The sequence below is a fragment of the Prunus dulcis genome, chromosome 6 (genome assembly GCF_902201215.1).
Source record: "Prunus dulcis chromosome 6, ALMONDv2, whole genome shotgun sequence".
NCBI classification, from domain to species: domain Eukaryota; kingdom Viridiplantae; phylum Streptophyta; class Magnoliopsida; order Rosales; family Rosaceae; genus Prunus; species Prunus dulcis.
The window spans coordinates 25,858,198-25,881,319 of NC_047655.1; the positions used below are offsets into that span (position 1 = coordinate 25,858,198).

Here is a 23,122-nt window from a genome sequence, read left to right on the forward strand (position 1 = left end):
TAATCCAGACTAGGGCTAAATGGGTTGAATACGGACAAACAAAACAATCAGAAACATCACTTGAACAATTTTCAGTACATGCAATTGTGTTTACAAAAATTACATCATGCGAGTTCTAAAGGATCAAAGCATCCAAAAATGCTAATGTGATCACTCAATCCATTGGAGCCATAATTGTTTGGAAACTTCTTTGTTATACTAATCGGAGGGGGAGGGAAGAGGTGGCTAAGCTTTTACAGTAGTACTAGGACCCGACAAAGAATCACACAATTGCGAATATACGGCAGAGGTTTAATAATATTGACAGGGGCAAGGCCATGCCCTCATGGGGTCTGAGCATTTGAGTCCTTAGACCTGTTGTCCTCGGATGATGGTCGGTTATCAGAATCCGGTGGCCGGATTTCCTCGATCATCCTAACCACTTCTTCCATAGTAGGTCTCATGTCTGGCACCCTTGCCACGCACGCCATTGCTATTTGAAGCATTTGTACCAGCTCTTCTTCAATATTTTGATACCTCATTAGCTCTACATCAAACACCTCAGCTGTCCACTCCTCTCGAACAACAGATTGAACCCACCTTGGAAGATCAACAACATCATCACGTCCTGGTGATTGTACTGGTGCTTTGCCTGTCAGCATCTCAAGGAGCAGAACACCAAAACTATAAACGTCGGATTTTTGAAAGGACTTCTTAGTTTCAATCACCTCGGGAGCTCGGTAGCCCACACTTCTGGAAGGTATAGTTGCGAAGTTCATGAGAGGAGCTAGGCCAAAATCTGAGATACTGCCATTGAGGTCCTGGGTGAGGAGGACATTGGAGGACTTGATGTTGCCATGGATGAATTTCCCTCCACTGGCAGAGTGGATATGGGCAAGCCCCTTAGCACATCCAAGGGAAATCTTTAACCTGGTTTCCCAGTCTGGTGGATTCTGTCCAGTTTCCCTGTTTCCTGTAGAATAGGACACAAAGGGAGAGAAATCAGTTCTGAGGGGAAAATTCATATGTTTAGTCTGTGATGTATTCTTATTACAATATTGAGCACCATTGAGGAATACTTCGTCAGTTAAAAGAAGTAGACTCCCTAGTCTAAATGCAAAAACTTTACAATATACTTTGTTACTAATGGCAATGAGGAGATTATGGAAGTGCAGTTAGGAAATGAGTAACATAGTAGAATGAGAAAGAACAAGATGAAAATAATCAATACCATGCAATAATGCTGAGAAGCTGCCAGCTGAAATGTAGTCATAAACCAGGAGTTTCTCATCTTTGGAGTAGTAATAAGCACGAAGAGGAACAACATTTGAGTGCTGACTAATCCTCCCCGCATTCTCCATTTGCTGTTCGAACTCCCTTTTTCCCACCACCACTTCTTTCATCCTTTTCACAACCACTGTGGTTCCCTCCTCCAAGATGGCCTTATAAGTAGTCCCATAACTTCCCTTTCCTAGAACTTCAGCCGAAGCTCTTAGTAAATCCTCAAGATCAAAATTGTAAGAACAGCCTTCGAAGAAAACCAGCTTATTTTTCTCAGCCTCTTGCACCCCACTTCCAAAGTCCTCCTTTGGCTGCTCAATCCTTCCGCCTTTTGTTTTCACTACAGCACTGCCTTCACCGTCCTTTTTCTTCAAACAGCACAGCACTAACACCAGAACTGAGAGAAACAACACTGCAAAACCACCAATTGCAATGGCAATGATAGCCCACATACTAAGTTTCCTCTTTGATCCATTTTCTGGTTTCAAGGGGGCTATTGGCCCTGGTGGTGGAAGACTGGGGGATGGTGAAGGTGAGGGAGTGATCAAAGAACAGTGGTTCAGTGGTGGTCCACATAACATCAAGTTTCCTTCAAAGGAAGAAGTAGGGAATTTTTGGAGGGTAGGAGGAATTGAACCATTAAGGTGGTTGTAGCTCAAATTCAAATGCAAAAGCCTTGGAATGTTGATATCAGGTATAGATCCAGTGAGGGAATTGTTCTGGAGGTTCAGTCCAGTGAGACGTGTTAAATTTTGGATTGTGGCTGGAATGTTGCCGGTGAAGGAGTTGAAAGACAAATCAAGCAAGGTGAGATTGGGAGACAGAGAAGAGGGAATATTACCTGTAAAATTATTGTTTTGAAGGTACATGTAGTGTAAGGAAGGAAGGGAGAAAATATCAGAGGGAAGATTCCCACTGAGGCGGTTAGACCGAAGGCTAAGGACAATGAGGGCATCCAGCTTGCCAAGAGTGTTTGCTGGAATTGGACCATACAGTCCAACACCTGGGAGTCTGACAGCAAGCACACGGGTGCCATCCAAAGTACAAGTGATGCCAACCCAAGAACTGCAGACTGCGTTAGCAGGATCCCAGTTAACTTTTCGACCATGAGGAACAACAGAAATAAAGCCAAGAAGGGCTTGTTTGTCTGAATTGAGGTCAGCTATAGTTCGGCAAAGGGAAAGGAGAAGAATTACTGTTGTACAAAACAAATGTGGCTTCATCTAGTATTGTTTGTTGAGAAATCCGTTAAGGAGTCAAGACTATGAGAGTGATCTCAGCAATCTTTCTTCTTCCCCTGCAAAAACAACAAAGGTTTCAGAATAGGCACTTAACCATTTCTAGTTTCTACAGCCTAAAACTGGTGAAAAGTTAGGGCTGAACATGTAGGGAAAATGGAGAGTATTCTCTTTATAAAAAAATTTAAAAAAAAAAATCCAGGAATCAATTTTCACATCTTCCTTCTTATCAGTAGGAGCATATAGGACATGGAAAAGGCACAATTTGTTTATACAAAGTTGACATTGGGAAGGCCACATTTTTGCCCTATCATGCCTTGGAATCTTTGTGCAAAATGTGTAAGTTCAAGACTTGCAAAGCATCAAGAAAGACAAAGTTATCAGAAAGAAATTTAACAAAAGAACAGGAAAAAAGAAAAGAAAAGCAAAAGCAAAATTCTTTTTCGCTAAAGAGAAAGCAAAAGCCTTAAAGCATAGCATACAAAATACTGAAAGAATCCCTTTTCAGCTTTTATAATTTTTCCTTAATGGCATGTAGGAGTTCGATCACTAGTTCTTGATGTGAAGTAATTAAATGAAACACATAGATAGTGAGCCAGGACATACAAAAGAAACCGTGCACAGGTCTAATTAAACTAATGCCATAACAATGAGACAAAAGTTTCATATGCAGAAACACAGACAAACAAAACACTGCTCGAACTTTCATTAAAAGAATTAAAAGACAAACGCCAATTTTGATGGTCCAAAGAGCAAGTCAAGCCTAGTTCATAAGGTAATTGCCATAAATACTGAGATTTTTTTGACAAACGAGAATTCGGCTTCTTAATCTCTCTTTTTTTTTCCAGTCTGGTACAAATTTGACAGAACATTTAGAAAATTTTAGAAAATAAAAAAATAAAAAAAGGAAAAAGATACTGGTAGTTAAGCTTGCCCATTCAGATTCACAATGCATGCCGCAAAAATTCATCCAAGTCATTGCTTCAGCCTATATGAATGAATGAATCAGGATCCAGAAATTAGCAGGAAAACAGAGTGAAATACACGAAATTAGAAACGTAAGGCTTATTTGAGAATACAAGAGGTAGTTAACTGAAGTTAAAGCAAATTTCTTCCATGTTCAAATCATTCTGGAAGTCCTAATTTTTCCCTAAATTTTCTCAGCAACCAAACAGAAAGAATTGCAAGCTGAAACTAGTAAATCTGTGGAACTCTCTTCTGGCCGAAGCTCCCAACGGTCCTATGTTTCATATATACAAAATAGAAATTGTGAAAACCTAAAGACTGGGTTCTAAATGTCCTCGATTCCAAACCCCAAACTTTAGCAGAATAATAGCAAATTAACCACTAAATTCCCCAAATTTTGAAAAAGAAAAATGTACGTTAAGTAACAATGCTAAGAAAAAGAGAAATGCACCTGAAAAATTGAAGAAAGAGTAGAGAAGAAGGACCATTGGAGCTGCAGAAACGGTCAATCTGAAACCGAAGTTCAAAGACAGCTCGAAATGCGGAAGCTTTGAGCTTGAGCAGAATGAGAGTGAGAGTGAGTAAATGAGTGTGTTTAATGCCTTATTAGCTGAACGAGCTTTAACGGCATTTCTTCATGAACACGCAGCTAAAAAGATTAAAAGATTAAAAAGCAGAAGGTGGGTTCTAATTCTAAGATTCGCCAGCAACGCAGAGATTAACGTTCGTCTTAGAGGAGAGAGAGAGAGAGAAAGAGAGAAGAGAAAGAGGGAGCTCACTGCTGCAACTTGATGCTTGTTCGTGAAGCTAAAGGAGTTTTCTGTAAACGCAGATCTCGATGCCTCCTTTATATTCCGAAACTATGTTTTTTCCATTGCTTTGCTTAATTTTGTAGGAGTGAACCAACAAAACAGCAACAACCCAATTGCTTGCCTGCCTGCTTCTCTCTCTCTTTAGAGCTTTGAGCTGGAATTTAGACTAATTAGACACCAGTCTGGAAATCTAGGCCTCAAACGGTCACCCCAACTTATATTTTCTCATTTTGCATTATTTGGTTTTACCTTTTATTACTTGGGTTTCAGTCAGAGTTACTGCTTGTGTGTGTATTTATTTATTGAGGTACTACCGCTAGTTCTTTGCAAGCTCGGATAGTTGACCGTTGATATATTTTGAGGTTTTAAGGGCTGGTTTGGGACTGCTTCTCTATGAAATACTCCTGCTCATAAGCATTTCTAACAAAAACGCTTTTATTATAAAAATTTAGAATTTTCATAAAAAATTAAAGTGCTTCGTGGAAAAGCACTTGGGAATGCTTCCTGAAGAAGCACATAGCAGGTGCTTCTCTAGGAGAAGCTTCTATGACCCAGAAGCGCTTCTAAATTTTTCTGTCAAACGCTGTCAGAAGCGCTTTTAGTTATCAGAAAGTGTTTTTGGCCCTTCCAGAAGGGCTTCCAAACAGGCCCTAAGTAATGGTATGTTTATTAATCAGAAATTGGAATTTTCATCAGGAATTGAATTCCACATAAGGAGATTTCTTGCGTTGACTTTGCATCAAGGAATTAAAAAATAAATTAACTTCGCATCAAAGAATTAAAAAATAAGTGAGAACCATACAACTCTAGAACCAAAGAATGAGGGGATAGAGAGGGCGGTGGACAGTAAAATATACTTTGAAATATGACTATTTTTACTATGACAAAATCCACAATTCATGTTACCCTCTTTATCATAAAAATCAAAATGAAAAGCGACCTATTGTATTTTTGACTGAATTCTCACGTGATGGAAGAAGTTCCTTCCGAATTCTGAAGGAGGCCCACCAATATCAAGACGGATTGTCCGTACAATAAGCCAAGCCATATTAATTTCCATTGGCCATTGCATTGTTGGGGTAAATTATAACCAATGAAATCTATAAGGAGTGAATTATACACTAAGATAAAGAAAAAGAAAAAGAGGCAAAGAGGGGAGTGATCTTTTGGTTAAAAGCAATGAAAATTTGGTCAGCGGCTTTAGCCAAAGGCCATGTGTGTCCATTACGTCTGTTTTATGCAATTGTTGGAAAGAAAAGGAAAAGATTAGACTGCGTGAAAGCATTGACTAATCAAGTGCAATTAGTACTACAAATACAATAATTAGGGTTTGGTTAAGGTGGTGGTTGGATGTATATGATTTTATTATGCGCACCAAACATCAGAAAATTATTTAATTTGGGGTCATAAGCTAACTCATAAACCCACCAACCTAAATCATACTTTGAATAAACCATTTTTAATTTCTTGTTTCAGAAAATGTCATGATCCATACAGCTGTGGGAGCCATGCATATATAAATATGAATTCAATCAATGCGATGCATGATATTTAAGTACAAATTGACAAAATGTGCTTCGAAATGGCAGAGACGTGACGATCTCAAGATAGCTAGTTCTCCATGGCAAAACCTTCTGGAATTTTTTTTATTTCTTTCGATATATACAAGCCATGAAAAGGGAGTGGGAATCGAACGTATGACTTTGAATGCATAGGTGAATATTCTTAATCATTTGAGTTACAAGTCTTTTGCAAACTCAAACTTTTACAAGTTTGAATTTTCATAGAAGGAAGAAATAAGAATTTTTGAGAATTCAACCACATGCATGACGCATATATAGTCGGGTCTTGAATTTTCTTTCAAGAAAACCAAAACACACACACACAAAGAAAAGTCCTTGGTCTAGGCTTTTATTTCCTGATGTGGTTGTATATTAATACATATATGGGTAACATCCAAAACCAGGAGTTGTTTCATATTTACTTATAAAATGCTGAAGAAAGCAAAGAGGTCCCCTTTTTTCTTTGATGTGTTCTGTTGAGTGGTCCTCCTTGAGTGTTTGGTTCAAGCCTCTTAATTGATATGAAGTTTGTTTAATGTTGTGCCAACATGCTACATTGACTTTTGATGATCTTTAATAACTTAGTTTTGTCAAATTCAAACTAGCGGTTGCTCAAGTTGATTGAAAACAGCAAAGCAAGGATCCGATTACCGTTACCATAACAAATAAATAAATAAAAATTTAAAAAAAAAGAAAAAAAAGAAAAAGAATGTGGGTCGGCCTTTTCTTGTTGGGCTACTTGAATAGGCTGCTTAAACCATAATCGGATCAGATGGGTCGGTCCAGTATTCTTTTATTTTAAGAAAAATGGAATCTTTGAAAAAGTTTGGCCCAGAAAAATCATATCATCCACAATTCTGAATTGTCAGTTTTGGGCTTCTAGGCAAACCCATAATCTGAATTGTGAGTTTTCTTGTACTCAAAAAACAGAGCAACCAATTTGTGCAGCTATATGCAAATATAGAAGACATCAACAAGAATAAATGCAATGATTTCACAGGCAAGTACTGGCTCTTCATTCTTCTGTTTTAAGTGATTCATCCATATTAAGAAACCATATAACTTAAAAGAAGAAGAAAGAAAAAAATTACACACGCTTACTCGGGTGTTATAAGAGCCCGAAAGGTTCAGGCAGATGCTCAAATCCATTATCAAAGATGGGTCCTTGATCAAGTTTATCATCCAAACTGTGCAGCCAGTTTGTGCTCTTCAAGTCTTCTTTGAGCAATATCGCATCGTAACGAGAGCTTTCATAGACGTCCGCTTCACTCAGCTTTGCAGAGTATCTTCCACTGTCTGCTTCACTTCCATTTTCCACAGGCCGGTTCATAATGTTTCCATTCTCTGAAATGACTCCATTACTGCCCGCTTGCAGGCTTCCGTTAGTGCGGGCAGATGCTGGCACACTCAACCCGCGAACGGACTGGGGCTTGGGAGTGGATGATGATCGGATGCTCTGAGGGAAGAGGGTGCTGCCTGAAAGTTGGCGACCATTCCCTGTTCCATTTCTTATATCCTACATCAGATAGTAGATCAATTATTAGAATCAATTAAAGTTTCTAAGAAATAAAATTATTGAATTGGAAGTAACAGACTAGACAAATTACTCTTCGAGTGTGAATATAATATGATGCTGGTCAGAGAGACAATGCTAAGAATAATTTTAAGTTGGTGACTTTTAAAAATTCATCGAGTTAAATGATCCATGTTTTTCACAACCTCACAGTTCATTCATATGTTTTCAAGGAAAGGGTATATATACCATATGTCGGATAGCCATATCAAGAGATTTCTTCGAGATGTTTCTCCCAAACCCAGTGCTCTCTGTAGCTGTCGTTGTGGAAGTCTTCACAGGCTTCCTCATGCCCAGATCAGGGATAAGTGTAGCCTTCCGAGGCTCAGGAACATCAGGAAGGTGTCCAGTGGGATGTACACGGCCCCTTCCAGGGGGCTCTGTCAGTCTTCCCCTTGAGGCAATGGGTGATGACTGTCTTCTTGGCACAACCACGGCAGCGGGGGGTTCTGGCTTCCCCTTCAATGAGACAACAGCACCAGGCCGGGACCTTCCAGCAGAAATTGGCCTGTCTGGTAAAGTTGTTCTAAGGTTTGGCGGTGTGTCAAGAGGAAAATCAGGGGGAACAACTGGCTGTGGTGGGGGGCGGATACGTGGACTAGGGGAGCTTGGTCTGGATGAGGGTGCTGAACTGCGCCCATTAGACAGAACACGACCAGCTGAAGGTGAGGGACTTGATGCTGGAGACAAGGAAGGCAATGAACTCCGACGTGTGGGAGTAGATGGACGAGAGTTTGGTCGAGAAGCATGTGAATTCAAGTTTGCAGGAATTTGTGGCCTGGTACTACTAGGAGTTGAGGGCCTTGAGCTTTGCACTGATCGAGGTTTCTCTATGGAAGAGCTGGTTGAAGTTGTACGGGGTCTAGAAGGAGTTGTGGATCGTGACAGCGATGGACGAGAGGTTGGAGTGGAAGGCCTTGCTGTAGATGGAGAGCGGGTAATAGGGGAGGATGGTCTAGTGTAAGATGAGACTGAAGCTGAGCTCGTGTTAAGGATATTGGAGTTTCTGTTTGAGGAATAGTTGTTATATAGTGATGCAGAAGTTGAAGAGCGAGTCACTGAACTGCTTCTAGCAGGTCTTGATGGATGGTTACCCTCAGATTGTGAAACTGAAAGCTGAAACAAAAATTGAAATTAAGAAAACAATGAAGCATACTTTCTGAAAAGTTTCTTTGCAAATCTGGAGGAGGCTATCTAATTTCTAAACCGAAATTCATACTGAACGTGATAAAGTCAACTGGGAAAGACATACCCTTGAAGGCTTAGATGCAGAACCTGATCTGCTTAAACTGTTTCGTGGAGCAGCTAAGGTTGGTTGAGATTCAGTTCCATCTGATGAAGGAAAAAGTGGAGTTTCAGGAGGAGTGAGAAGCCTGATGACAAAGAAAGGTGATAAAAATCAGACAGAAGTAATTTCACGTAATCTTACTAATCTAATTTCATGAAGTAATAATGTAACCATTCAAACAAACAATAACCCTAAAGATGAACTAGTCAATCTAACAATTCAAGCATGAACTATTTACGCAAGACCTTGTTGACTTTGAGTTTAGGCTCGTACAAACCCATTTGTTAACTTTAAGTTTACACTAAGCAGAGGAACTTTTCATGCTACCTGTTTGTCAAAACAAGAGGATGTTGGTGTAGTCTGTCTCAAAGTCAAATACTTCAGGAGACTCCAAAAAATAAAAAATAAAAGCAGACACTGATTCTCTGATGGACTTAGCTTCAGGAAAACTCTAATTCTGAAGTTGCAAGATGGACATAAAATTCCACAAGATTTGATTAACTTAATGTTTGATTGTAGAGTGATGCTTTCTTTGCCTTGTCCTAATCAAAACAGGCACATTCAGATATGATCTCTGTCTTTGGTGTTAATTAAGAGTCACCAAAAGAACATCTCACTTGCTGATTCTATATCAGCAAATCAAGGCAAGGAATTATTCTGAATCCAACATGAAAATTACCACAAAATGAAAAGGGATTTGAAGTAAAATTAATTAAAATCATCCCATGCATAATCAAATCTCACAAAAATGTTTTCTGGGTCATGATCCAGTGGAAGAAATGAATACGAAACATATTTTACCAGTCATAATCGTGCTTTCCACCCTCCGCAGATGACAGCAGATCATCAATGCCAGTCCTTCCCACTTTGGCCGATCCAACTGAAAGCCTCCCCAATTTCACCGAAACTAAATCACACAATCAAATCAGTGTAAAATTGTAATTAGATTAATCCTAAAAATAACAAATCCACTGAATTATCATAAACAAATCTTCCGTTTAAACAATCAAACGGCGCCGTTTGGCGGTTAGTCGTGAACAAAATCGAGCATCTAAATCCTCTGGGACAAGATGCCGACAAATCTCGTTGACTCATTCTCAGCTCAGGCCCGTTATTATTCAATCAAATGACCGAACTCACCAGCAAACACGACAAATCTCAAGGACATTTCTGTCCGTGAAAAAGAGAGAGAAATGTACCATCGGAAGACTCATCGGAGGAAGTTACAGAGAGCGTTCGGCGATTCTTCGAGAAGAGATCCAAGCTGCCTTCGTCGGATTCTTTAGCCAAATTCAAGCTCAGACCTCGCCGGTGCTGCGACCCGAACGGAATATTCCTCCCTCCGACCAGAGATTCTCTAGCATTCCTGTTCATCATCGTCCCAAAATTCCTCTGTGCCTAGACTAGCGCCCGAATGCGAGAGGCACCATCTCCCTCTGTTTCTTCAGCAAAGTGAACGAATTGTCTGCACTGACAGAGTGAGAGAGTGTGAGATCTAATGCTGCGGAGAGAGAGTGTAGTAGATGCAAAGGGAGACAGTAAGTCATCGAGAGCTTCTCTTTCTTCCTTGATGTTATATTTTTTTCACCTTTACGTCATATGTGAGAGAAAGATGCGAGCTTTTAGATCTGTTGTGGTGCAACTGCAATGGCGCAGTTAAAGATCCGAGCTTTCCTCTATTTTTTTAATTATATTTGTTTATGGAAATGGAAGCAGAGGCCAGAGAGACATTGGGTCATTTGGGGTCTTGGGTAATGGGTTGCTTGCTTCTTCTTCTTCTCCTCTACTTCTTTTTTTGTGTTTATTTTACTCAAGAAGAGGAGGTGGTGTGGCCAATGGTTGCTCATTCCATTCATGGTGGTGTGTCAGGGACTGATGAACAAATTACAAGCAGAAGGCCACTTTTCACATTTGGTGTAGGGCCCTATCAATGTTCAGGGCATGTGAGTGGACCAAAAGCCATAAAACAAAACAACTATAAACCTCATATGGCATTCACAACACACCAAACAACTAGAAACTAATGCACATGACATGATTTTACTTTGCATTGGACATCATCTCATTCTTCAAGTCATGGTTTTTTTTGTGGCAAAACCCACCCTTTTTGCTAATCTTTATGTTAAATTGTTAATGTGTTTTGCCTTTACCCATAATTGTTTGTGCCTTCAGTTATAAGAAACCTTTTTGAAGGACTTTGAGAATTGGTTTATCTAATTAGAAGCTATGGTGGTTAAGATTAAAGATGTAGTGATATGGTCCTACAAGTTATATCATATCACATTATTGGACCTACCTCAAGAGACTTTGTTGGTAATTGCATATCCTTCAAGGAACCAAGAGTTAACCCCCCAACCTACCAAAAGATCTGGAGGGGAAATGACTTGGATTAGACAATTAAGTCCATTATATTTATTATTTGAGTAGGTAGTTGCTATCTTTCTATAACCATTATTATCATCATAACCAACAATTTCCTTTTTTTCAAATTTTTTTTTTTTTTCCATTTTGGTGTTTTGTAAACAATTATTAAACAAGGAGATGGAATCTCCACGTTTGTTAACTTTGAAATTAGGTTTTTCATTTGGAAGTATATGATATATATATATATAATAAAATAAAAACTCTTAGAAGAGTTGGTCACCTATATATGCGTAAGCAATTGTTTTATTGTGAATATCATATACATCAACGATTAACAATTATCTATGAAAGTTAACTTAATTATCTCGTCTACAAAGAATATGTATTCTTAACTTATCTTCTCCTCGAAAACAAAATGACAATCATCTTACAATGTTAACGTAACCACCTTCTCTAAATTTTTCTTTTTTAAGAAAAACTTAACTACCTCGTTTACAAAGAACATGTACTCTAAAAAAAAACAAAAAAACAACACATGCTTTTACAATTAGTGTTAACATTGACATTACCAATGTAGCAAAGAAAAGGAAAACAAGTAGTTAATTGATCACTTATTTATTAAGTTTTGATGACCATTTAACAAACGTTTGTCCACTTTGAGTCACAAAGCCCTACATTATTCACATGTGTTTTCAATGCACTTTCTAGAGTTTGTTCAATTTTGACTCATAAAAGGGTACACTCCAACGTTTAGTCCATGCATATGATATTCATGTTTCATGCAACTTGGTGTTTACTGAGGAGGGGGTGCCAAAACAACTCAAATCAAATTTACTTAGGGACGTGAAATTTAAAATAGCCATTTCATCTTTGCTAATTGCTTCATAGCAATGAAGTGTTTTTCGGAAGAGTGCCTTCTAATCATTCCATAGATGCCAGAGCCCAGAACAGAGACGTGACACCCCCTTATTTTATTTTATTTATTTATTATAAATTCTTATTAGAAAAGACGTGACACAACATTTTTTAGGATATGCCTATCAAATATCATATAAAGCCTCAAGTGGTCACGAGTGAACCATTGGCCTATCAAATCATCACAAGCTCCCAATATTACTGGACCATATTGGAAAACGATGCTTGCTACTTGTATGGGCCAACATACTAAGCCCAGCAAGATTAGCCATGTGATGTTTGCTCATGTAGAGACATTCGAAAAGTAATCTGACAAACCCAACTGCACGACATAAGTAAAGAGCCGATATACTTGACTTTGAAGGCTTGCAACGCAATGATCGTTTTGGAATTGTATTTTGTTAGGACTAGAGTATAAATTGTAATGTTAAGTTGTTTGAACATGTTATGTAATCAAACTACATATCTTAGGTTTTACCATCGCTTTGCATAATTGTACATTATTTGAACATATGTTATGTGATCAAACTATATATAGCGCTTAATTTTTAATATCAATACGTGACACGGTAAGAACATACATGAAATGTGAGTAAATATTTGTAATAATAGGCGAACTTTTCTTCAGTCAACTACTAGTCTTGCACTGCTACGTGGTCCATGTGTGACCCATTAGTTAACTGCATGGCTCAGAGTAGCACAATGCTGAAAAAAAGACAAGCAATTATGTGCAGGGGCGGATCCAGGATTGTTATTCAATTTTATTTTTAAGATGAAACAATGCAAAAAATAAAAAATAAAAAACGCACAAAACTTAATCCAATTAACAAAAACATCATTCAATAAATCAAGCTCATATATGTATTATGTAAACCAAAAATTTCATCAAAATAATAACACCAACCCAAATAATAAATAAACTCACCCCAAAATAACCCAAATAATAAAATACCTTGAATATTACTGGAAAAAAATAAAATTTAGAGCACAATGAGTGTTGAACCATTGACCTTACGTGTAAGAACCCAAACCAAAATATCTAAAAATTAAAATTTCTTTATTCAAGCCAAAAGACGGTTTTGCCCTCACATTTTTTTTAAGGGAAAAATTTGACTTTTTGATCGGAAAGGAATTTGGGAATTCCGTTTGCGCCGTTGCGTAGAGCACGGCGAAACGAGTCCGTAGACACGGAGTAGACCCGAATCGGAGTTTTAACGAAGAAATTACGATCAAAATATCACGAGGGGCAAAATGGTAATTTGGTCAAAGTCAGATTTTTAACCCCTCTTTCTCTCTCTCCCCGCAGTTCAGTTCTCTCTCTCCTCTCTCCCTCTCCCGCGACCTCCTCCCCTTCCAGCAGCCTAGCCGCCCCCACCGCGACCCGATCTCCGGCACCGGTCCCGTTCGAACGGCAGCTCGCCCGCCGACATTTTCCGACCGACCTCAGCCCTGCGCACGCCGGATCTTGGCCGGAATCGGCCATTGTTGCCATCGGGTGTGTTCGAAATTTCAGTCGCTCGATCTCCTCCGTTTCTCAACCAATTTAGTCTAGTGAGGCGCCAGGAGTCTGGCTAATCAGCAGGAGGGACCCTCGAGAGGTCCAGCTAGCTCGGACCAGCAGTGAGTGGACTTTTCCTTCTCAAAAAGATTTTATAATTATATTCTATATTTGATCTTGAATAAGTGATTTCAGCATAAGTTTTATGATGCAATACCCTTATTTTATAAAATTAGACTAGCAGCAGATTTGTGATTTTGAGGCCAAATTAGTGGTTTAGTTCAGATTTACCAGAGTTCAGAGTAGATCAGTTTTTATCAGAAACAGTTATTTTAGACCACCATGTACCCGCCCTACATTTGGTGATTACCCAGAGTTGGACCGATGTCGACGGACATTCGGTCTGATTTCAGTTAGTCAGTGCACTTGACTTGCCTCACGAGTTCCGGGGACGCTCGGACCGTGAGTGCCAGGATTTGCGGCTCGGCAGACTTGGTGTCCCGAGACCTGCCAGGATTGCGAATCAGGCTGACTACGGTCCCCTGCATCCTGCCTGAGCGACTTGAGTGACTTGGTGTCACCGAGGACCTGCCGGCGGATCAGGCTGATCATAGTCCCCTGATTTCGCCAGTTTGCGGCTCGGGTGGACTGCGTGGCGCCCGAGACCTGCCAGGGAATTGACGGTTATCAGGGGTACAGTTAGGTGGCAGTTTTAAAGGATTTTTAAGTTTTTAATGCTGTTACGATTTCATGCATTTCTACCAATATTTTGATACTCTGTATATGTTACTCGAATATACTGTGTATATCATGTTAGCATTTATATAAATATGTTTATTTACGTTTATTGAAATGTCTCGAGTTGATTATGAGTAGATTATAATTTTATATCCCTATGTTTTTCAAACGGGGGTTATTATGTTCTCAAATGTTTTCATAAGCAGTATTTTTGTCCACTCACACTTTTAACTTGTTTTTCGCCCCCAGGCCTTAGAAGAACGAAGGAAACCGCCCGGGCCATCCGCTTAACTTCCGCCCCACCACCAAGTGTAGGATATTGTTGTAACACTTTGTAAATTCTGTAAATTTGTTTAGAAATGCTCTGATATCCTGTTGAACTTAAAGAACTGAGGTTGAAATGTGGTTGTTGGTTTAGTCTGGTTGTTGGTAGGTTGTTTTGAGACTTTTTGACAGGTGAAGGACTTGGGATTTGATCAAATTTCAGGGGAGACTCTGCCGAATTTTCGGCAGAAGTCAGAAGAAAACTAACTAAGGAGAAGGGCAAAAAGGTCATTTGTGCCCGACATCCGCCAGGTGTCGGACACGCATAGGAGTCGGCTCAGTTTCCAAAGCGGAAATTGGGTCGGGTCCTGTCATTACGGTCCTTTTCAATTCAAAGACCACTATGATAAATGACATATTTATGCTATTGATGTATACTTTTAGTATTTATAGGTTTGCCCAACATAATTAAAAAAATATTTTAAAAACCCTAACAAATATCTTCCCCTTTTTTAATTTGTGTCGGCACTTCTTTCTTCTCCTTCTCAATCTTCTCCTTCTTCCTCCCCCGCTCTCTCTTTTTCCCTCTCAACCAGTCTTCTTCTTCCTCTCCTCCCCCCCAACTCTCTCTCTCTCTCTCTCTCTCTATCTCTCTTCTTCCTCCCCATTTCTTCTCCCTAGCAGCTTGCATAAGCCCACACCGAACCTAAAAACCCAACCAAAAACTCAAGAACACAATACCCATAAGCCCACATCACCACCTCCGGCTTCCAGGGTCGGCCCTAACTTTTGGGTGGCCCTAGGTGATAAACTAAATGAGGCCCATTCTCTTAGTATACAAGTGCGAAAAAACAACAAATAAAATGATTTTATATAGAGCGTAGCGCGTGAATAAAAAAGGTAGCATGCATTACAATATGACGTATCTCCGTAAAAAAAACATTACCGTTAGATATTTAATATCATGAAGGAAATTACAAATTTACAAACCAACATTCCAGCAACCAATAATGGGAACATGTCAAGATACAATAAAACTAAGTATTTGTTCAAAATACTAAACCCTTTCCCTTAAGATTGGTTTCTGGCTTCAGGCTTTATCACATGAGTTTAGCAAAATCCACTTTGTGGTCTATAGAAAGAATCATACAACATAAGAAAAGAACAAATGGTAGCACTTTGTATCTCTCTGTGTTTTGTTCCTATTGGAAATTGAAACAATAGTTTGCTGGATAGGAACAAATATAAAAAAAAAAAAATTATAAATCTGATTACCTTTTCAATTTCTCATTCTCCTCCTCTCTTGGGCACCATCAATCTCAAAGACAATTTGTGAGCTTTTTAGTGTGAGATTGATTCTTAGGGTTACAATATGATATGAGAAAAGAGGGATGAGAGAAACTGAAAATAATGGATATGGATTGAAAGGAGATGGGAAAAACAGAGAAAAATATAGTGGTGGATTATTAAGAAATTGGTGGATTAAATCCATGGAGAAAGAACTAAGAGAGGGGTTGTTGCTAGCTTCGTAGGAAACGAAGAGGTTCTGGATGTAGGGATGGCAAAAATCCCCGTAGGGGTGGGTCCCCGACCTTAATAGAGGGAGATTTCGGGGCTAAATGGGTATCGGGTACGGGGATCCTCGAACTTGAAAAATCCTCGACGGGTATGGGGAGGGGATGGTATTGCCGTCCCCATCCCCGAACTCGACCCGAAAATATATATGTTTATATTTAAATAAATAAATATATAATTATAATATTTATGTTTAACCCTAAGTTTCACTTCCCTCTCCTAATTCTTCCTAATTTTCTATGGAATTTCATATTGATGTGATTTTGTATAGTTGAGTTGAACTTTATAGTTAATTTGGATGTGTTGAATGATAAGTTAATATGAAACTTAATGTTAAAATGTATGATAAATATTTTTTTATGCAAAAAAATCGGGAATTCGGGGTAGGTATGGGGGATAATCCCCCGATGGGGACGGGGACGGGGATTCCCCGAAACCTAATAAACGGGGATAGGTTCGAGGACGGGGGCGAGGATGGGGATAGTATTGTCATACCCGGCCCCTACCCGACCCGTTGCCATCCCTATCTGGATGGAAAGAGGAATAGCCTTCCTCGTTCGATTACAACACTGGCTTCTTTTTAAAAAAAAAATTTCTAAAGTTGGACAATATGTATATAATATATAAAAAAATTTGGGGCCCCCTTAATTGGAGGCCCATGGCCAAGGCCCTTCTTGCCTACCCCTAAGGCTGGCCCTGCCGGCTTCTTTACCATCCCTACCAGAAGTGGCTCTATTTTTCTAGTATCGAAATCCAATCATGGTGTCCTTCACAGAGATATTGTGCCTGCCTTAATTATAGTCTCATTTGCTCAAATCATAATGTGTTACCCAAGACAAATATAGGAATATTATCCAACCTAATTACATAATTAGACTAAATTGAGAATTCTATATTGAGGACTTTATTTATGGCCCTTAAATGATGCCCTATCTCTTAACTGTTGAATCAAATTAGTTAGCCGTTTGATCAAATTGGTTAGTTACATCCAACGGTTAGGAGATATGACCTCATGTAAGGGTCTTAAATAAGGCCCTCACTATAAAATGACTACTACATTGTATAAATCTATCTCTCATTTCTCACTCATCTCAAACACTATTGTAGGAGAGAATCAAACACAAGACTTTAAATGCATGAATAAATTTTTGTAATCAATTTGAGCTAAAATCTCTTTAGATTTAATTTATATCGGTTACGTGTGCTACCTCTACATATCCAATAGAAATTCATTAAGTAATGGTACACTAGTGCTTTGAAATCTGCTTACAACATGCGTTACGTTATGTTCCACAAAATATGTACCTTGGTCTTTAAAAGAAAAAAGAAAAAAGAAAAAAGAAAAGAAAAAGAAATATATAAATAAAAGTCTTTGTTCTGTACGTATGTGTTTATTCTTCTCTATTGGATTGCACACACAGAGTGTGGTTGGTCGGTGCATTGTGGAAGTGGTATATATACGTACTCAATTACCAATTGAGACTGTCTCTTACAAATTTGGTCATTGTGGGCTATGACTATATTCCCACTTTAGGGTTCAGCCTTCCCCACAAACCTCGACGGTTCATCCATGTTTATTAGAATATAGGACCTTAATTTAGGTGGTGCTCCACTAGGGCCCTCCTTACACGTGTAAATAATCCTGATGACAATCCACCATATCTCACAGTTGTTCATGGTTTGTGACACCAACCCACTCAACATTTTTGCTACTTAAGGGTCTATGCCAATGCTTTCATTCATTGTATGTCTAAATCCATCTTCATCATTCTCGATGTCATTTCTCACCTTCAAACACCTACTTGGCAGTAGTTTGTAGGCTTCTCTAAACGTTACCCATTGCTTCTATTCCATCAAGCAAAATTGCAATTCTTTACAACATTTAGATTGTTTTTGTTATACATAACTATGGTACTAATTTCAGGTTAGAATCACATGAAATGCATAGTTGCCCATTTTTTGTGGCATGCATCTTTCTCATTCTTAGTGTTAGTGCATGTGGTCATCTTTCTCCAACTTCTATGAAGATATGAGATTTTACTGAGTAATCTGCTTTCATTTAATTGTCAATCGTTGATGTGTGTGAGTGTTGTCATATACACATAGCATTGTGACATATTCGTTAATACATTGGTCCTCCTTGACATTCATCTTGCATTTTTAAAAGTAATTGAATGTGGAATAGATAACAATTCTACATCTACAAGTCAATCAGAAAATCTATATGTAAATTCGAACCATCCCACAAAGTTGTTGACAATTGATTATGGGGGGGTTGCATTGCGTAGTCCTGCATACGTATATGATGCTTCAAGTGCTTGACACAACAAGTTGTCCACCGACGACCCAAGTCAATTTTCTTTTCAACATAATAATTCTGGCAAGAAATTTCAATTCCATTCATAATGAGAAGGGTGAAAGTTCCTTCCTTTGAAATCACAACAGCAGATATCTAAAAGTCATATATTATTTTTGTGCTGAATAAGTTCCCACCATCCTTTTGTTCCAAGATTTGTTTAAATAATAATTTTTTACTCCCCCCATTAAGTATAACTTCTCTTCAAACCTTAAGTCTATCCTGTTTTTGGTGATTCGATCAAAACTTTTATTCCCATCTTCCTTATCAATGTGGCCATGGATATATTCCTTCAAATTTTATTTATTTATTTAAATTGCTTGGGTTTTTCACTTGGAAATTGCCTAGCAGTTCAGCCGTAGAACTTACATTATATATAGAGTCTTCGGTCATCGTCAAGTTCATGACTTGAAAGTTCATGTGCAATTACTTCACAACTCACAAGTATTTAAGTTGTATTCAACAAGTAGAAACAAAAAATTGGTTCAGTTGAGCCCCTTATAAAAGCCTCTTCTTACATGTGTCATTTTCCCACAAAAATTCCATCAACTCTTAGCTAGCCTCTTTTCAAGCTTTATTTTTTGGTTAATTAATTTCTCCAAACCCATTATTTTGGATTTGAACACTTTCTTTATTGTTCCCTCGTCTACCACACGCCATTCGTTGCCTCAGTCTTTGTTTATAAAAAAAGGTTTAATCTCGTGATTATTTTGCCTAATTCCTCTTGTAGATAAAGGTAACTGCACATATGAATATTAGAGCAATGGTGCAACGGACCCAGGAGGTGTTTGTACTTGTGTATCTGACCTTATTCTCCAAGGCAACTGGTTTCAAACCCTACCCTAAGCCAAGCCTGCCACAAGTTGAGGGTGCGGCGTTTTGTTTGAGTTGGAGACTGGCTGTGGAGGCCGACAATGTGCGTGCATGGCGCACGGTGCCAACTCAATGCCTGCGCTACATTGAAACCTACATGATCGGAGGGCAGTACGACCGAGACGTCGATTTCCTCGTTGGCCAGATTCTGAGTTATGTAAATGGCATAGCTCTTTCCGGTGATGGCATGGACGCTTGGATTTTGGACGTGGATGACACTTGCATCTCCAATGTCTTCTACTACAAGAGCAAGAGATACGGGTAATATAACTAGGATAATATTCTCTTGTCATACTTATGTTGCGAGATTGATACTTATATTATTAGATCTGTGAATTTAAACTACGCGTTTAAATAAGAATCATCTTATATTTACTTAATTGATTTTGGGCACTTGGTGATATATATGTAGGTGTGATCCCTATGACCCATCTGGGTTCAAGGCATGGGCAATGACTGGAGGCTGTCCGGCAATTCCTGGTATGCTAGGACTGTTTAGCAAGCTGGTGAGTAGTGGGTTTAAGGTGTTCATGGTCACAGGAAGAGATGAAGAAACCCTTGGACAAGTCACTACCGAAAACCTGCATAATCAGGGATTTGTGGGTTATGAACGGCTGATTTTGAGGTAAGAATTAACATGTGTATATGATGGCTGATGCGTCTGCTCATTGGCCAATATCGAATTTGGTTTAATGATTATGCCAAATTTAGTCTAATGATTGGAATTATCCAAGTCAATCAACATCCAAGAAAGTTCTACTTTTTGAGGTGGAAAACCCACCAATTAATCTTGGCCTATTGAAATCCCCATTGCTTATATTAAGTTATCCAATGCGTGTCAACAACTATTTGATTTAGTGGTATTTCTAGTTTCTACGTAACTAGAGAATATCTCAAATTCAAATCTTATGGGACAACTAATTATCAAAGAAAAAGTCTTATGAATGTCAACACCTACCAATCTTGACTTGGTTTAATTTATCAAGAAGATAAAAAAATCGTGATTATTGTGCATGGACCTAATTTAGTTAGGCGTGTGTGTGGGTTTTCAGGACTGCCGCTTACAAAGGGCAAGGTGCAGTTGCGTACAAATCAAGCATTCGGAAGCAATTGGCAGCAGAAGGTTACAAGATTTGGGGAAATGTAGGAGACCAGTGGAGTGATCTACAGGGAGATTTTGTGGGGAACCGCACCTTTAAGCTTCCAAACCCCATGTATTTTGTTCCTTGATTTACAAACATCCAAATTATCAGAATTGTATCATAAATATTTGCATGCCTCTGGAGTTAATCAGTGGAGGCCTTGTTACTTTTACATGATCAACAATTACAAATAAAATCATTGTTGAGTTGAGAGATTCCAAATCCCATGCATTTTGTTCCTTAATCACACTCTTAAAATTATCATAATTATATATTGGTGTAAAAAAATATTGGTCTAAAAAATAGGTCAAGTTTCTGGGAAGGTGCAGGAGCTCACCTTTTTGGACTTGTGTCCTAATTTTGGAAAATACCAAGTCGGTCATGAGGATAAATTTTGGACTTTCCTTGTTCAACTCACCTGGCAGAGGTCATGAGTGTGTCTGATTTCATGAAGAGTTTTAGTCTTCAAAGTGCGAACTTGAACACTGGGAACCATGACCTCTCCCGGGTGAGTTGTTCTCCCTTCAATTTCTCCTATGAATAGGTTTTGCGGAGGGAAACTTGCCCATCTTTTCATTTCTGGAATTTCACCAATTCACAAGGTGAGAAATGGAGGCACCGAAAAAAGGGAAAGGGCAGGAGTGGATTTATTAGGGTGGAGAGACAAAACTACCCTTTGAACAGTGACAATTTGACGGACTATTGGACGACCAAAAGTTGATTTAGACGGTAGGGGGAAATTGGCGATAAAAAAAAGTTGAGGGTGCAAATTGAAAGTAGCTTACAAGTTCAGGGGTAAATCGCCAGTTAACTTTTGAAAATAATAATAATTTATTCATCAAAAACATTTAATATAATTTTTTTATTATAAAAAAAACTTAGAGAAGATTCAGGAAATCAGGAACTTTGGAAGCATTCAACGTACAAAAAGTTCGGACGAAATTTCGCACTAAAACAACAGACACACATAGGTCATGTGTCTCATTCAAATTCTTGTTCAAAGAGTATTATTGTGTTCTTTTGGCTTTCAACTTTTTTTTTTTCTTTTACTCTAAGAACATACACTTTAGGCACATATTCAATCTCTAATTTATCAGAGAAACGGAACAAATATTCTTGACAAGATGAACGATGCAGATGTCTCGAAGCAGATTCAGCAGATGGTCAGATTCATCCGGCAAGAGGCCGAAGAGAAAGCCAATGAGATATCTGTCTCTGCTGAGGAGGTCCTCCCTCCTCCCTCCCCACCAATTTTAATTTGCATGCATCATGCATGGCAAGCAATTCGAACATTGGCATTGCTTTAATCTTTTATATTAATTAATCATGGGGTTTTTTTGTATTGATTTTATATGTTGACAGGAATTTAACATTGAGAAGCTGCAAATATTTGAAGCTGACAAGAAAAAGATCAAGCAAGAGTATGACCGCAAGGCAAAGCAGGTGGATGTGCGCAAGAAGATGTGAGTTCTATTAGAATTTAGATCCTCCTCCTCACAAAGAAAATTAATCTGAAAATTAATGACTAATTGAGGATTTAATTTTGGGTGTGCATAGCGAATACTCGATGCAGCTGAATGCATCTCGTATAAAAGTTCTTCAAGCACAGGATGACATTGTAAACTCCATGAAAGAAGCTGCTGGCAAGGATCTTCTGCGTGTTTCGGACGACAACAAGGCATACAAGAAGCTCATCAAAGACTTGATTGTTCTGGTATTTTATAGTTTATATTTAACCATCCTACATGCATGTTTTAATCAATTAATATAATGTATTTGACAAAAGTAGTGTTGAATTATTCATGTGTAGAGTTTGATGAGGCTCAAGGAGCCAGCAGTCTTGCTACGGTGCAGAGAGGTTGACAAGAAAGTTGTTGAGTCTGTGTTGGAGGAAGCAAAGAAAGCTTATGCTGATAAAGCCAGTGCTTCCGTCCCCAAAGTCACCATTGATGATCGTGTGTTCCTCCCACCTCCTCCGAAAGGTGGCGACTCTCATGAGCCCTTTTGGTAAATCTTTTCTGTTCATCAACTCTGTTTTATTCTTACATCAATCTGTGCACAGCACATACAATATGTGCATTGTGTAACTTATAGGACATTTTGGTCAGCGTGCCTTAAGCTGCTTGTCACCAGTATCATTTGTTTTTTGTTGGTTTGATTGTTTGAAAGTTCTGGTGGAGTGGTGTTGGCCTCCCAAGATGGAAAGATAGTGTGTGAAAACACCCTTGACGCACGATTGGATGTTGTGTTCAGACAGAAGCTGCCTGAGGTTGGTATTCATGGATCAACTCCATCTGGACATTCATTCAGCAAAACAGAATTGAAAAGAAAAAAGAAACTATGAACACAAAGCTTTACTATGCATGATTAGTTCACCTGTTTTCTTCTTTGTTTCTTCTCTGCAGATTCGGAAGCACCTTTTAGGACAAAACAGTGCATCATGAATTCTCTCTACTTGTAGCTGGAGAAGTACTAGAGCAGGGCCTTGACTGAGTTTCTTGGACAGTACTTGTTCTTATTTGGTTTGGCAGTTTACTTCTGAGATTATGAAATTTGCTTCCAAAACAATAACAGCATAGTTTTAGCTGCCTCTGAAATTATTGTCATTAGGGGCAAGCTAATTCATAATATGTCCCATTATTGAGCTAATTTTTGCTTCACTTTAGTCTTTTGCTTATAAATTGAAAACTATAAACTC

The 23,122-nt window shown here is 38.7% G+C and overlaps 4 protein-coding genes across 11 annotated transcripts; 2 read left to right on the plus strand and 2 right to left on the minus strand.

Moving 5' to 3' along the window:
* Positions 1–24: 24 nt before the first annotated feature.
* LOC117629849 (probable inactive receptor kinase At5g58300) lies at positions 25–4,477 on the minus strand. 6 transcript variants are annotated; one of them, XM_034362485.1, is made up of 4 exons: positions 4,244–4,477; positions 3,950–4,019; positions 1,211–2,557; positions 38–952 (listed from the first exon to the last, which is right to left on the minus strand). In XM_034362485.1, exons 3-4 carry the CDS (start codon positions 2,481–2,483, stop codon positions 324–326), a joined length of 1,902 nt encoding a protein of 633 aa, XP_034218376.1. In that variant the 5' UTR covers positions 2,484–2,557; positions 3,950–4,019; positions 4,244–4,477; the 3' UTR covers positions 38–323. The 6 variants fall into 6 exon arrangements, with proteins under 6 accessions (XP_034218372.1, XP_034218376.1, XP_034218375.1 ...); XM_034362484.1 differs by having other exon boundaries at positions 3,916–4,019; XM_034362483.1 differs by having other exon boundaries at positions 3,916–4,113.
* A 2,333-nt stretch (positions 4,478–6,810) lies between these two features.
* LOC117632601 (mucin-2) lies at positions 6,811–10,724 on the minus strand. 2 transcript variants are annotated; one of them, XM_034366129.1, is made up of 6 exons: positions 10,288–10,724; positions 9,899–10,164; positions 9,501–9,606; positions 8,664–8,784; positions 7,601–8,527; positions 6,811–7,354 (listed from the first exon to the last, which is right to left on the minus strand). In XM_034366129.1, exons 2-6 carry the CDS (start codon positions 10,074–10,076, stop codon positions 6,947–6,949), a joined length of 1,740 nt encoding a protein of 579 aa, XP_034222020.1. In that variant the 5' UTR covers positions 10,077–10,164; positions 10,288–10,724; the 3' UTR covers positions 6,811–6,946. The 2 variants fall into 2 exon arrangements, with proteins under 2 accessions (XP_034222020.1, XP_034222019.1); XM_034366128.1 differs by having other exon boundaries at positions 9,899–10,169; positions 10,288–10,621.
* Positions 10,725–17,811: 7,087 nt separating this feature from the next.
* On the plus strand, positions 17,812–20,639 carry LOC117631645 (acid phosphatase 1). 2 transcript variants are annotated; one of them, XM_034364912.1, is made up of 4 exons: positions 17,812–17,858; positions 19,140–19,543; positions 19,695–19,907; positions 20,335–20,639. In XM_034364912.1, exons 2-4 carry the CDS (start codon positions 19,158–19,160, stop codon positions 20,510–20,512), a joined length of 777 nt encoding a protein of 258 aa, XP_034220803.1. In that variant the 5' UTR covers positions 17,812–17,858; positions 19,140–19,157; the 3' UTR covers positions 20,513–20,639. The 2 variants fall into 2 exon arrangements, with proteins under 2 accessions (XP_034220803.1, XP_034220804.1); XM_034364913.1 differs by having other exon boundaries at positions 17,814–17,977.
* A 790-nt stretch (positions 20,640–21,429) lies between these two features.
* On the plus strand, positions 21,430–23,084 carry LOC117631924 (V-type proton ATPase subunit E2). Its single transcript, XM_034365264.1, has 6 exons — positions 21,430–21,650; positions 21,787–21,887; positions 21,982–22,138; positions 22,235–22,431; positions 22,594–22,693; positions 22,830–23,084. Exons 1-6 carry the CDS (start codon positions 21,549–21,551, stop codon positions 22,866–22,868), a joined length of 696 nt encoding a protein of 231 aa, XP_034221155.1. The 5' UTR covers positions 21,430–21,548; the 3' UTR covers positions 22,869–23,084.
* Positions 23,085–23,122: the final 38 nt, after the last annotated feature.